The sequence below is a fragment of the Lytechinus pictus genome, chromosome 15, assembly GCF_037042905.1.
Source record: "Lytechinus pictus isolate F3 Inbred chromosome 15, Lp3.0, whole genome shotgun sequence".
NCBI lineage: Eukaryota > Metazoa > Echinodermata > Echinoidea > Temnopleuroida > Toxopneustidae > Lytechinus > Lytechinus pictus.
Window position 1 is genome coordinate 23,166,816 of NC_087259.1, and position 15,059 is coordinate 23,181,874.

General features: G+C 36.4%; 1 protein-coding gene and 1 non-coding gene across 3 annotated transcripts; both read left to right on the forward strand.

The window, feature by feature from the left end:
* The first annotated feature begins 445 nt into the window (after positions 1-445).
* On the forward strand, positions 446-14,575 carry LOC135156801 (uncharacterized). Of its 2 annotated transcripts, none has more exons than XM_064110305.1 (7): positions 446-726; positions 3,021-3,193; positions 3,656-3,733; positions 6,870-7,038; positions 7,489-7,556; positions 10,125-10,253; positions 11,541-14,575. In XM_064110305.1, the coding sequence occupies exons 1-7, from the start codon at positions 465-467 to the stop codon at positions 11,685-11,687; spliced, it is 1,026 nt and encodes a 341-aa protein (XP_063966375.1). In that variant the 5' UTR covers positions 446-464; the 3' UTR covers positions 11,688-14,575. The 2 variants fall into 2 exon arrangements, with proteins under 2 accessions (XP_063966375.1, XP_063966376.1); XM_064110306.1 differs by having other exon boundaries at positions 591-674.
* TRNAA-AGC (transfer RNA alanine (anticodon AGC)) lies at positions 13,538-13,608 on the forward strand. The gene has a single exon. It is a non-coding gene; the product is annotated as a tRNA-Ala (tRNA).
* Positions 14,576-15,059: the final 484 nt, after the last annotated feature.

Below are 15,059 nucleotides of genomic sequence, written 5' to 3' on the forward strand. Positions count from 1 at the left end.
AAAAATTACCTCTTCAAAGTGCCTGTGTCAGAAAATTGCCGGAAATCGTAAAAACTTGCCTAAAATGTCTCTTTTTGAAAGTTCATCCATGGTCTGGAAAAAAATGTTATAATTTATGTAGACGTATACCGTAAACAAATACATCCTCGATCACTGAAATGAAGTGTTTGCTAAGCTTTTATATCTCAGACCGCGTTACCATGGCAACTTGGGAAAACCTTTATTTTTTACTAATAAAATTCTGGTTTTAAGGGTCATTTTAGAGACATAAAACTAACCATATTTTGAAGTATTGGGTTTAAATTTCACATAAAACTGAATTATCTATGTTTATACTTTCGTATATGAATATTCATATTTCTTGTAGAATCCTAGTTTTTGATTGGTCAATGTTTCAGTCATGGATAATAACTGAGCGTAAAAAAATCTGAAAATGCGCATTTTATCGGCAACCAACAAGCAAGATGGCGGAACACATTAAGTTGGCGCTATGCACGTACGGTACGTGGATCTCAGCTTCAGCTATGCCGCCACCAGCTTCAGACGAGTTCTTCTGTCTTTTTGAATTTGAAAGCGATGACAGCGTCGAAATTGGACCATTTTCTTGGATATTAGACACGGACAAGGATGTGGATCCTGAAAGCTATGTCGATCAAGCTGTTGAAGTTATGTGGGTCAGTGGCAGCAAAACGGAGAAGTATCGAGCAACAGTGTTGGCTGTAAATAGTAAGTCCGTACCGTACGGTGTACCCATGCAACTCAGTCCCATGCATCATGCAGTACCGTATACGATAATTGTGGTCATACATATTTACAATGACGTACATGTCAACGAATAATGTCAAAAATACATATTCTCTGCATAAAATCAAATTGAAAATTATATGATCGGCTGCACAATCTCATAATGAACACATCTGATGTCATACAATATTTAAGTCTAAAGAATTTAACGTAGGCCTACATATTTTTCTTCAAGTTCAAATCGACTTTCAAATAGGGCCTAGATCTAAACCTTCCAAAAAGAAACTGCGTCTGCGAAGCCGAAGACAAACGTGTGCATGGCCATGGGAATGTAACATTATTGTTGACATGCTCACTCACTGCCACCATTCCTAATCCTATATATTCTTGTCATATGTGTAAAACACCTTGTGTATGTTAGTAGATCTACTTGTGACTCATTAACCCATCAAGGACGAGAGCTATTTAAAGCCTAAAGGCTAAAGGCCAAATTGATCATTGTTTTCCTCTACAAATTGGCAACTCGTATTTGTCGTAAATTTTGTTGGCCATTATTCGTTAAAATATCACTACCATCCCACAAATATGCGGGGCTTAGCCTTAGGCACTGATGGGTTAACAGTCAATTGACATGGTCCATTGACTTGTACCACTACCAGTATTACAGTCAATGTACTATTAATTAGATCTATATTGATTCAAATTGTTATTTTGGTAAAAAAAGGTCTACAATTGCACACCCCCCTGGCATTTCAACAAATATTTGGCCGATTGAAATTTGCACAAATTGATGCTCTAACTAATAATGATTGATATGTGACAAAAATTTCAAAGAAATTCGAAGGCGGGAACTCACGATATCGCCTTATCGGTGTCAACATGGCAATGGCTGCGATTGCGATGCCGATGGAGAGTAGTTGTTGCCTCCGATCGTACAACCAATTGTGATGGATCACAAACAATTATAACGCTGTGAGTGTGATAACATTAACAAGACTTTTTACATTTTTTTCTGTTATTTTTTCCCTTATAATTTATATTCATAACGGAAAAAAGTTTATCACATGTTATGATCAGCGTTATTATTGTTTGGGATTGATCACAATTGGTTGTACGATCGGAGGCAACAACTACTCTCCATTGCGATCGCATTGGATGTCGATGCCGATATCGTATTTATGTATTAATCATTATTAGAGCATCAATTTGTGCAAATTTCATCTCAATCGGCCATACACTTTTGAAATGCCAGGGGGGTGTGCAATTGTAGACCTTTAGGCTTTACCGTTATTTTTGTTAACTGAATTTGACTTTGTATTTGAATGTTCTACTAGCTACTCTTCTATATTATAAACATTGTCTGTGATTTATGTTCTGATGTTCGTACATTGCCATGATGTTGGTATATTGCAGTGAGTGCGATGTAAACAGTGGCACTGACCACATGATCACGTAGTACTAGTAAATTTCCAAGACCAAGCCTCACATGCATTATCAACATGTCTGTTATTTAACTCCGGGCATCGCTAGCAGATTTTTTTTTTTTTTTTTTTTTAAATTATTTTAAAGCAGTTTTTCGCTGCGCATTACTCCCATTAGACATTTTTGGCTCCGGATCACTAGCGCTGTCGCGCTAGCGATCCCCGGAGTTACATGTCTGTTAACTCCGAGGATTGCCACGCTGCGCGTGGCGATCCGAATCCACTCAAAAGTGAACAAAAAAAGTTCACATTTGTGCAGCTGAATTCAGCTTTAAAATAATGAAATCATGCAATACTTAATTACCACCAAAATATGACGCAATATGCTAGCTTTGCTGTGCCTCCATAAAAGAATCGGATTTCCCCCTCCATTCGGCACAAATTCAGTCATTTAATGGCTTCCGAGACTTCCCTCCCGTGGCCAACTGCACAAATGTGAACTTTTTTAGTTTTTTGTTCACTTTTGAGTGGATTCGGATCGCCCCAGAGTTATGTCTGTATGTGTGGCGCTGGCGAGCTGCATGAATGATGAGGTAGGTACTAGAAATTGACAATCTGACATAAACATGATTATGTGCATGATTATTTTTTAGAAGTGCCCTAGCCTGTTAAAAAAATTTTTCGGGGTCTCCCTGATATGTTAAAGCAATTATCATGATTATGGAGACATTTGAAAAGTGATTTTTGTATTAATTATTTCCATAAACCAAACCAAATGAGGAGTGGGAAAGCTCCAAGTGAGTTTGTTTGAAATTGTATAGTTAATTTTTTAATTTGTTTCAAAATTGTTTAAAGGATCCAAGGATAATCTCATCAGAAAAAGGAACAAGATGTGTGACGGGCAATCAATGGAGACTGATAAGGAAACTGGGAGAGGGAAGAGAAAGAAGAAACCAACACGCACATACATGTATTCATCTTCGGAGTTGGAGACGGATGATGAGGAGCCTCAACCAAAAGAAACAAAGGTGTGTGTACATGTGTCATATGATATCCCAACACTGGAAGTAATTTTTGATGACTGACAGATTAACAAAATCTTTCTATCCAGTTATCATTTACAAACTCATCAACAAACATAGTCAATAAATCCTTTACAGTTTACAGAAATAACATTGTTGGCTTTGTTTCAATATTATGCAGCTCAATCATATTTATAAACAAATGTTCTGGTTAAAATGTATAAGGAGGGATATTTGTTTTCAATTTGTAGAAACAGAATAACATGTTTTTGCTCTTTTTTTAAATTTCTTGGGTGCTTAATACAGATGGTTCTAAGCGTCTACATATTGCTAAATTTTTCTTCATGAAGTAACTGCAATCGCCAATGGTTGTGTAACTTGTGTGCCTAGACAATTCCCAAGATGCTAAACAGTACTATTTAAAAAAAATCATAAAATTGTTTTTACTTCTATCTTTTCCTTTTTCAGAAATCAAAATCAAAAATTTCACAGTGCAATGAGATGGCCAGGGATCTCAGGAAGCAAATGTTTGGTGCCAATGAAACGGTATGTGCAGCTATTTAAACACCTTGGAATTGCAACTTGCAAGCGTGATTAATCTAAGGTACCTGTTGATGCATAGTAAGCTATAAGTTTGTTCACATATGCAAAGTGTCCTAAAATCACTGTTATATGACAATTAACTAAATGCTCAGTCCTGGGCAAGTCCAAGATAACGCGCGTGTTACGTATGGGACATTTCAGAGGCTTTTATTTCCAGAAAAAGGGTGTAAAGGAACTTTGATTGCATTGAATTTAACCATGGTGATTGATATCCAGGAGAAGTGTATTCATGTAAAAAATTGTGAGAAATGACCTTGACAATGAGATTTTAGAAGAGAAAATGTGTGCTGTTACGTATGGGACCAGAAGAAAAGAGATTTTTTTAATTTCTTTTTCAAGTTGAAATTGCTCAGAAAGTATTTCATTTAAAACCTTGAAACTCACTGTGATAAAAGTCACAGCACTCAAGTTTACCAAGGATAAATTTCATGTAAAAAGGCAGAAAGCTCTAAGTACAGGCTCTGATTAAAGACAGATATGACGTGTTACGTATGGGACATTTTTTCCCCTATTCGTTTAGTGTGTGGAAAGCGTATATTGGATTTTTGGTCTGGTTACCAAAGTGAAATAAGCTGTAATTAATCAGATTTGTTTGCAAATTGTCAGGAAAATGAAATTCCAATAAAATTTACAACCATAATCATATTTGATTATATTTTTCATTTTTATCTATTTTGTTTCATACGGGCATGCTGCTAATCAACCACTTACTGATTTGAACATGTATTTACTAGTGCTAATTATTATAGAAGTTTTGATGATATTTTTTTGTTTTTTTTATTTGGGGGTGGGGGCAATTTTTATACATTCACTGGGCTTTTAAGTTGTATAATTAAACTGTGTGAAAATGCCTTTTCTATTGTTCAAGAAGAACCACTTGAGTAATACCAGCTATAGATCTACAAACAAGTATGATCATTCTGTGCGAATATAATGAACCACCGTGCACCGTTCTTGGTCTATATTAGTGTATTTTCCCTAAATATGAAATGCCATGAAACAGTTGCATGATTTCTAAAATGAAAGCATACACACCCTTGCTTTTATCAAATACATCTTTACTACCTGTAGATTTAATCTTGAACAGGGGGGCCACAATATGAAATAATACACAGTTAAAATTCTTGATGTTGTCACAGTTTCTAACAAAACTTTTCTGAAAGGCTATTTTTTATGGGCATCTTCTGCATCATCACATAATTTTTGTAAAATTTGTTCTTTTTTTTTTTTTGTTATCCCTCTTCACTGTATTTATCTTACTCAGTAGCTACACTTTCCTCTGTAAAGATGTGAATTTCTTGATTGGTAGTAACTGGTGGAGGTAAAAAAAAAAAATCTGTCTCTGGTTCATTAGCAAAGCTGAACTTTGTTTTGCAAGACTTGTTTTCTTCCTCATGATTCCGAGGCTGACAGTAATGGCAACTGTCTGATTGTCATATATTTTCACCTTTCTTACAAATTAATAAATAAGAGGGTATTTTTTAATCAAATTATAGCATTCTTTCAATCTGAATCAGGTTCTTCTGGATGGCTTAATGTTGTTGCATTTCTTGAAGAACAAATGTGCTCCTTCATATTCAGATTGTTCTCAAATGAAGTGATGACTTCTGTATGGATTATGCTCTACCTAAATTAATATATTTTACACATTTCATGCTGATTTATTTTACCTACCTCTCCCCATTTAGAATGCAGCAGTCTAGTATTGTCTCAAGACAGTGGCTGCAAGATTGGGATGCATGCTGCAGGCTCATTGACCATTCATGTACTGAGAAACTATTGATGCCTGCTGCATGTACATTCGCATGCAATATATATGGGGATGTCCCATACGTAACACATTGTCACATACGTAACATTATTTCATTTGCTAATTAAAAATGGGTCTAATTGTTATTTCTTTTCTTTCTAACCAGTATCTAACTTCTTAACACAATAAATTAGAACTTCCCAGAATAGCACTGCAATAACTTTTACAAATTCAGAAATAAACTAAAAAAATGTCCTCAATTTGTTACGTATGGGACAATCGCTGATAGGACGCGACCTAATTTGCATAATTAATTGCGTCGTGCATAAATTTTCATACCAAATTAAAATAGATGATGAACCTCTTAGGTCCACATATTAATAAAATTTCAATTGTGTTCCTTTAAAGGTGTAGATCAGTAGTGGTTTAGGAACTCGAAATGTATTTGAAATCAGGTTAATGGGTATTTATATAAAGAAAACATCATTAAAGAACTATCGTGGAATTTTGGACACCTAATTTTACTTCTGTGTGATTTTATGAATGAAAAAAGGTTGATCTTGTATCCATCGAAGAGCGAAAATTCGTTCGTAAAATTCAAATATCAATACACACAGCCGTTATCGACTTTTGTACGTGGGCCACGTACAAAAGTAAATATCTGTTTTCTTTGATATTTCAGCCATTTCTGAACCGATTTTGATCAAATAAACGTGACATTTGTTTAAAATTAATGATCTTACTTCAGTATTTTTAGTTATTTTCATTCCAGCTCCCAAAATAGTTAAATGGTTCCAACGCCCTCTCGCCCACTACTGATCTTCCTCTTTAAATAATAATGATTTTTTATATTTGTCCCATACGTAACACAGCATTTCTAATTTATGCAAATTAAGTCACTGAAATTTGCATAAATTTGCATGATACAATTTATTCCTTCACAGAATTTTAAATTTCAACTATCATGCTTCAAAATGACACCAAACATTTCAATGTTGAGCAAAGATGAAATTTTGTCTTCTCAGGGGACCTTATCTTGGACTTGCCCTCCTATTGATTGCTACAATTTTAACACATTTGAATGAATCCTTTAAAATTTTCATTGAACATATTTAGCTAAGTAATTAAACATTATAAATGTACAAAGTCAATATATTTAGTTAGATAAGTATGCTAATTGCCATGTAAAATCTTACAAATCCTAATTCACAGTGAAACCTTGTTATTGGTCAAAATTAACTAAATCCTGTTATGACGAGGTAATTGCGCTGGTTCACATTCATAAACCATACTTTTTAACTAGTGTCCGATTTGTTATCATTCTGACAGAAAAAATCAAATGGACGTACGGCAACGGGAAGTGGAACAAGTGGTGAGATAATTGACCTGAAAAAGCAGTTGGAGAAATCAAGGAGAGAGACTGAGGATCTGCAGGTGAAGCTGACTAAGGAGAAGGCAGTTAGGGAAAAGATACAGCAACAGCTGTTGTTTTTGCAAGGTACAGTATTTCCTCCCATTATTTAGTATTCAAATGCTTGGACAATACCTCATAGTCATATACCTCACATATTCGTTAAACAAACCTTTAGTTTATGGTGCCCTTTTGAGCCCATTTAAATAATTCATGTTGAATAGTTGGTAAAAAAAAAAGTTGGAATGAGGGGACTTGTTCCATATGTTAACAACTCTGTATAAGCCTTCTGAACTTTGTGAAATTCATGGAGTGGCTTCTTTTTCTGAGGTATCCCAATCTCTCAAAGAAGTTTTCTACTTTTTTTTATCTGTGTCATGATCTTATGTTTGTATTAAATCTCCAGCTCTCTTCTCCATTCTAGAGTATTCAGCTTCGGTTTGGCAAATTTTTCTTCATATAATACCTTCATAGTTTTAAATAGTTCAATTTTTAGTGGTATGAATAAATATCTATGTTATTTTGTTTTTGTTCAAGGAGTGCCTAAATTCATCGAAACCTTTAAAGGGTTCATAGTGGATATGGAGGAGATGTCGAGACTCAAGGTATGTTGTGAATCTTAAGGGGTGGTCACACTGGACATGACTATACCCACGAATTTGCTGTATGCATGTGGTACGAACTAGTGCTCTATGTCTACTGTTCACATATTTGCCAATGCCATGAGAAAGCAGTAAGAATCCGATAACACTTCCATCAAGAATGGAGAAGAACCAGTACGATGTCTTGCGAACTCAGTATGATTGCAGTAAGAATGGTGGACAATACCTATGACATTCTTACTGCAATTGTACCAAGTGTGTAACCCTCGTACTGGTTCTTCTTTCTTGATGGAAGAGTATCGCATATTTACTGCTGTCTCACTGCATTCTTGTGGCATTCGCAAATATGCATACAGTATGCATTGAGCATATGTAGGTATGGTCGATACATGGCGAACTACGATCGTACAGGTTAATACCGCAGGCAAATGTGTACAGCATTTGTGGGTATAGCATACCTGCCAACCATTCCGATTTTGGCGGAATTATACCGATTTTTTAGCCTCCATTCCGAATTCCGAATTTTTAAACCAAAATTCCGATTTTTAGGTCAATCAATATAGTGTTGAAATTATTGAAACGGCTGTATGATGCGACTAACGCATAAGCGGCTGTAACATACGACTAACGCATAAACAACTGGGGCGCACGGCTAAGTGCTAAGTGCACAGTTCCATTGCAATTGCATGTGAAAATTACGAGCAGCGGCCACAGCGGCGCGGCCGATATTAGCGTTGACTTCCGGAACAAAATGGCGGCTGACATCGGCTCGCGAAAGTGCCAGTTTTCAGTGAGGACACGTTTTCAAAATCCACGAACATCGGAAAAACCGTGAAAAATTCACTTTTTTAGACCCCTTGTTTCCTAACTACGATGTATAGAATTAAGGATGGTGATATTTTTGACGCGAAATATGGTGATTTAGTAAGAAAATTTCACTTTTTATTCGAGGTTTTGCTCTTTTCGCCGGATGATTTTGTATTGTGGAATGAGTTAGTGAATGAGTCGTGTACTGGTGTCTAGAGTGTGTTGGTAATATCATTGATGAGTCTGCTTACCGGCGCGGCGCCTGCTTACCCGGCCGATCGGCCGCGCCGTGCACATCGGGAGGCTCTGCCGTAGTTACTCAAGTTTATCCCTACGCAATGTTAAATTGATCTGTACTTTATTTTTTCGAATAATTGTCAAATTTGTGAGAAAGAAAGCGGCAATTATCAACTTTCGAGTCAAGTTGATCCATCGGAGCCGAACGCCAAATCTACTTGCTTCGCTTGCCTAAACTCCCGGCGCCCGAGTTGCAGCGCCTCAGCCTCCCAGTCTCATCGGCGCACCGCAAGTGCAGTGGTGGGTGCGGGTCGGGCGTATTCCGCCGTATTACTTCGGCTCCGTTTTTGTCATGGCTGAAAATATGCTTTCTTATGCCAACAAGCACTTATCTAATAAAGGTTATGATATAACCTTGTCCTCAGTCACTACTCCTGTGTGGTGAAATATAAACATGAATAAGATGACAATGTTTGGCTTATTTTGATGCATATGATAGACTTGATATAATTATAAATGATAAATAAATGTTCTGGATCTGGATGTATACGATGCAGGGCCCTCCTGGGCATAAACGCATCGGGTGAGAGAGGGCGGGGTGAGGATTAGAAAGCTCTGTCAATGGCCTTCTTGAATGAGCTTGTCGATGTTGAGTTGATGACAGCGTCACTCAAGTGATTCCATCACTTGTTAGATTTTTTTGCACTCAGTTTTTAATACAGTAGGCTAGGCCAACTTGAATCTGAATTAATGATACAAAATATCCCTTGGCCCAAAACTCAATTGAATTCTTGAAATTAGTTTTTTTCTGATTAAAAAGAGAATCTTTCCAGAAACTTTCCAACAATAGAGGGCCTTACAAAAATATGCTCAAAATCAAATTATTCCTAAATCTATATAGATTTCAATGAAAACAAATCACACCTGAATGAAACTGGGTGTATTTTTTTGTCACAAACGTGATATCTTAAAGACCCTTGTTTTAATGTTTGATTGATAAATGATATTATATTACATATAAGTAGACTAACGTTACATGTAGGTCATCCTGTGGTATGGTTAAGAGGGTAAATTTGCTTTAAAAAGGGTAGGGAAATGCTACTTTTACATGCAGAAAATGCAGAGTCCCTACCATGGGAGGGGGAAACCATCTCGCGCGCGACCCGCTCGGCGCCCTCGTGACTTTGATACTGATTTTTTATTATCAAAGGTTGGCAGGTATGGTATAGTCATGACTGTGTGATCACTCCTTTAGGCAAAGCGATTCCAGGCCAGCGTGCATTTGTGTTTATGATGAATTACTCTGGATGGATCGTTATATTGTATAGGTCTATGAAAACTGAATCAGTGGGAATTAGTAACTATTTAGAAGTCATTTTTTAGAGGAGGAAACATGCATGCAAATCTCTTATGCTATTTGCTATTTTCTGTTTGCTTTTGTTTCCTTTGATTGCTTGACCTACTTTGCAGTAAAATCTTGGTAAATATTTGATGGTATGAAATATGGATTTTCGTTTTCATTGGCAGGCTGATCATGAAGAGATGCACTGTCCATCAGGAGGGTCATCTACATCATCCTCGCCCGCTCGTTCCTCGCCCGCTCGTTCCTCCACCCAGTCCTCCACCCAATCCTCGCCATCATCAGCACGACCACAGGTAATTACTTCATGTATAAATATTTTAGTTCGACTAAGTGGCCCAGATTCAAAAAGAAAATTTGTACATAACCATGATTAACATTGATTACTGCTCGTATACAAGATAACAATTTCTAATTATATGATGGTTCGAGCTTGCAAATCGGCAAAATATTTCAGAAACATTTATTTGTTGCATTAAGTGTGTACTGTCAATATTGTTAACAGTATTTAGTCCTCACCAGGCCAGGTTAGTCTATAGCCCGCACCCCCCCCCCCCACAAGAAATCTCGGCCCCTTATAACGAGGTGTTTGGGACCATCGATTTTACCTTGTCATAAGCGGTATCTCGTTATAAACGGCAGATTCAATAACACATATAGAAACACATTTACAATTGGGACCAAAGGATTCTCCTCGTTATAAGCGGTACAGGGAAACCCCGTTATAACGAACTCGCTTATAACGAGGGGAATCCTTTGGTCCCGATCGTAAATCTGTGTTTTATATGTATTATTAAATCTGCCGTTTATAACGAAGTACCGCTTAATATAACGAGGTAAATTTGATGGTCCCGACCACCTTGTTAAAACAGGGTTACCTGTACTTCATTATAAGCGAGCTCGTTATAACAGGGTTTCCCAATATCATGATCACTTCTGACAGATGTACCCGTCCATTATGTAATTTTTACTCAGATTACAAAGCTACCAGCAATTTTGATTTGATAATATTTTCTTCATTCATTGTTCGTTTATAGTGGAAAATGTGTGCCATCATGGACATTACATATTTGGGCAAATTATGTAATGGATCCTGATGGTACACATTTTATGAAATAGCTGAACATTTGATGAGCCAAATGTTTGTAAACTTGTAGTGTATAAACTTGTTCATAGCTTTGTATTCAAAGTACAAGTTACATCCTTTAAATTGTGCGATAGCGGAAGCAGGATTTTTTATAGTTCGCAATCGAAGATCCATCTAGTTCATATTTGTAATGTCTTTGACTCTGGAATAGCCCGTATCAGCCTACTTATTATAAAAAGATATCACTGCCCAATCTATGCAGGGCTAGTGCTTAGCTTTTTATTTACAGGTGAACATAACACATTAAATATATTTGATCATAGACTTGTGTGTTGTAGAACCTAACAAGTTTGTGGCTAATACAGAGCTTCTTTCTTATTTCTAGTGGCCAAATAAAATTTCAAGTGGCCATTGGCACCCAAGTCGTGCTATGATTCTCATTTACCTACCTTGACTATAATCTTTTATTTTTTGTTTTTTACGTGTTCCTTTGCAGGTCATGTCAAGTCAAAGTTCCCAGGAGTGTCATCATCGGAAATCCGCATCGTTATGCGGAACAAAGTTGGCAACGAAATTAAGTTGGCCAAACGTAGATCTCAACCGAAAGAGAACCAAGCCAAAGAAAACCAAGCCAAAGAATTAAACCAAGAACCACAAGATGAGACCGAATGAAGCACTTTGTCAAGATGACTAATTAATTAATAATGAGCTAAGTCTTGTTACTTACTAATTATCCCCTGTTCACTGTCCAGAGGAGGCAAATTTGCGCGACCTGCCACATTCTTCGCACCATTCAGTGACGAGGTCAGTAACATGGGCCTGCCGAACACTGCCAGCATCAGAGGACTTAACAAGCACATGCATATTCTGTTCCAAATATAATTTAGTATGATCATCATGATGCGACCTATCCGAGTATGCCATGTTTGGTACGTTTCTGGCACTTCTGAATCGCCCGTCGCTCCTGTGTATTTTTTTGGTTGATTGGAATATGTTTTAGACCACAGGCATTGCTATAATGCTTGCTACAGACCAACATTAAAAAAAAAAATAATAATGTTTTAATAGGGGCCAGAATTATCCTTATCTGATATATTAAAGGTGCTCCTGCATCGTTTATCATACACACAGTGCCATCTTGCGCACAAACTAGCCTAGTTCAAAATGGCGATCTGTAGCGTAGCATCCCAACGCTTGATGATCTTTAACATTTCACCTGTTTCTAAAGCTATTTTGATAAAAAGCTCTTCATGGGCCATCACATCAATTCTAGGCATGTATTGTGTTTTCCGTCCAGCTGGTACTAATATATTAAATTTTATGTTTTGGCATGTGGATATCAAATGACAGTGCGCACGCATCAATCAGTGTTCTTTGTTGGCACCCTTCTAAACAAATAAGTGTCAAGAACTTTCTTGTTGAGTAAATTTTGATCTGATAAGGAAACAATTTGAGATTTTTTTGTGCAAAAAATGGCATTTATATATGATCTACGGATAAAAGCCCAAATTCACCTTGAAGAATAGAATCAAATCAGACTAACAAGAAACTACGTCTCTTGGAAGACATCAAAATTTATATGGGGAACCTAAATTGCCTCAAACATGCATTAAAATTTGAGACATTTGGTATTGTTAATCTGATCTTTAAACAAAAGCGAATGGAATTAAAATTGCTTTTGTTATGATTTTGAATGACGGGAATATACCAAATTATTTCATGTTCCTGATTGTTCCGTACTCTATTTGCCAAAGATATTGCTGAAATGTATTCATTGTGTGCTGAAAAATAACTTTGATAATGTGTATGCGTTTGACGCCATTTATTTAAGTGGCAAATTTCCTCTCGTCCTTTAAAAACTTTGCCTTGTGCCAAATAACAAAGTATGCTCATGTAACATTTTAAAGGCATTGTCTTCTATATGTGTACACAATATATTTACCCTACTTATTTGTTGTGTAAGGTCACATTGATAAAGTGCTGTAACAAATATTGTTATATTATTGATAGATTATCTGTAGTAGTTATAAAAAAGTACTAAAGTAGAGATGTTAGATATCTTCATGTTTTTGTTGCAACTCAGTACAGATGTTTTTAACTACAGTTTTGAGATATTATTGATAGATTATCTGCTACAATTTCTACATATATGATTCATTTATTTATTTATGATTCATTATTTTAAATAATCATATTTTACTTCTATTTACTTACCTTGTCAAAGATTTTCTTTGCTCTTCATTACCTATAATATATATTTATGTTCAGTTTAATTCTCCACTCAATTCAATCTTTATTTGGAAATAAAGATTGAATTGACTGTATTATTCGTGTTAATTATATATTCAAAAAGCTGCATCACTTCGCCGTGATCCCTCGCATAGGCCTATAAAGTTGATTCTATCCTTTGGGTTTATGTCAGGTTTCTATAGCTTCTGACCATACGAGCATTGAAAGTTAAGGGGTTTATGGGACGAATTATCGACTAGGGCCGTCCATAGCTCAGTCGGTAGAGCACCGGGCTAGCAATCCGGAGGTCTCGGGTTCGAATCCCGATGGAACCCCATTTTCTTTGCTCTTTATTACCTATAATATATATTTATGGTCAGTTTAATTCTCCGCTCAATTCAATCTTTATTTGGAAATAAAGATTGAATTGACTGTATTATTCGTGTTACTTGTCAAAGATTGGAAGGAACTTGATTGATGTATGTTTTTGTTCCAACTTGGATACAAGTACGTGTTTTACAACTCAACAGTTCTTGAAAATTTTATAGACTTTATATGAAGCGTAATCTCAACTTGCCTTTACCATAAACATTGTGCTCGAACCTAAAACTCGTTAGTCATAGTAGTTATAAAAAAGTACTAAAGTAGAGATGTTAGATATCTACATGTTTTTGTTGCAACTCAGTAGAGATGTTTTTAACTACAGTTTTGAGATATTATTGATAGATTATCTGCTGCAATTTCTACATATATGATGCATGTGTTTAGTTTTAATGGTTTTAAATAATCGTGTTTTACTTCTATTTACTTACCTTGTCAAAGATTGGAAGATTTATGTTTTTGTTGCAACTTTGATACAAGTACGTGGACAGTGTTTTACAACTCAACAGTTCTTGGAAATTGTATAGACTTTTTATATGAAGCGTAATCTCAACTTGCCTTCACCACAAACATTGTGCGTGAACCTAAAACTCGTTAGTCATAGTTGTTATAAAAGTACTAAAGTAGAGATGTTAGATATCTTTGTTTTTGTTGCAACTCGAGTACAGATGATTTTCACTACAGTTTTTATCATGTAAAATATTAAGCATATAACTTTAACTTGCCTTTACTTCAACCAACCATTCAGCCATTGTGTGTGCTAAAACTTCAGGAATCCCGTTACCTCAACCAACCATTTAGCCATTGTGTGTGCCAAAACTTAGTCATGTTAGTAAGAAAGTACATGATTACAGATGTTAAAACATATATATATATATATATATATATACATATCTCAAAATAAACTTTTTATAATATTAATACTTTTGTAATTTTCTTATTACTGTGATTAAGCTAAATGAAATTGTGATCGTTTTCATAAAGGTGTGCAAGTACCGCAGTAGCACCAGGGTAGTACCATGGTACAGGTACCACGGTACTATCGCAGTACAGGTTTACAGGTACAGCGGTACTACTGCGGTAGTACCGCAGTATAGGTACCGCGGTACTACCGCAGTACAGGTACCGCGGTACTACCGCAGTACAGGTACCGCGGTACTACCGCAGTACCTGTACTGCGGTACTACCGCAGTATAGGTACCGCGGTACTACCGCAGTACAGGTACCGCGGTACTACCGCAGTACCTGTACTGCGGTACTACCGCAGTATAGGTACCGCGGTACTACTGCAGTACTACTGCGGTACTACCGCAGTATAGGTACCGCGGTACTACCGCAGTACAGGTACTGCGGTACTACCGCAGTACCTGTACTGCGGTACTACTGCAGTACTACCGCAGTATAG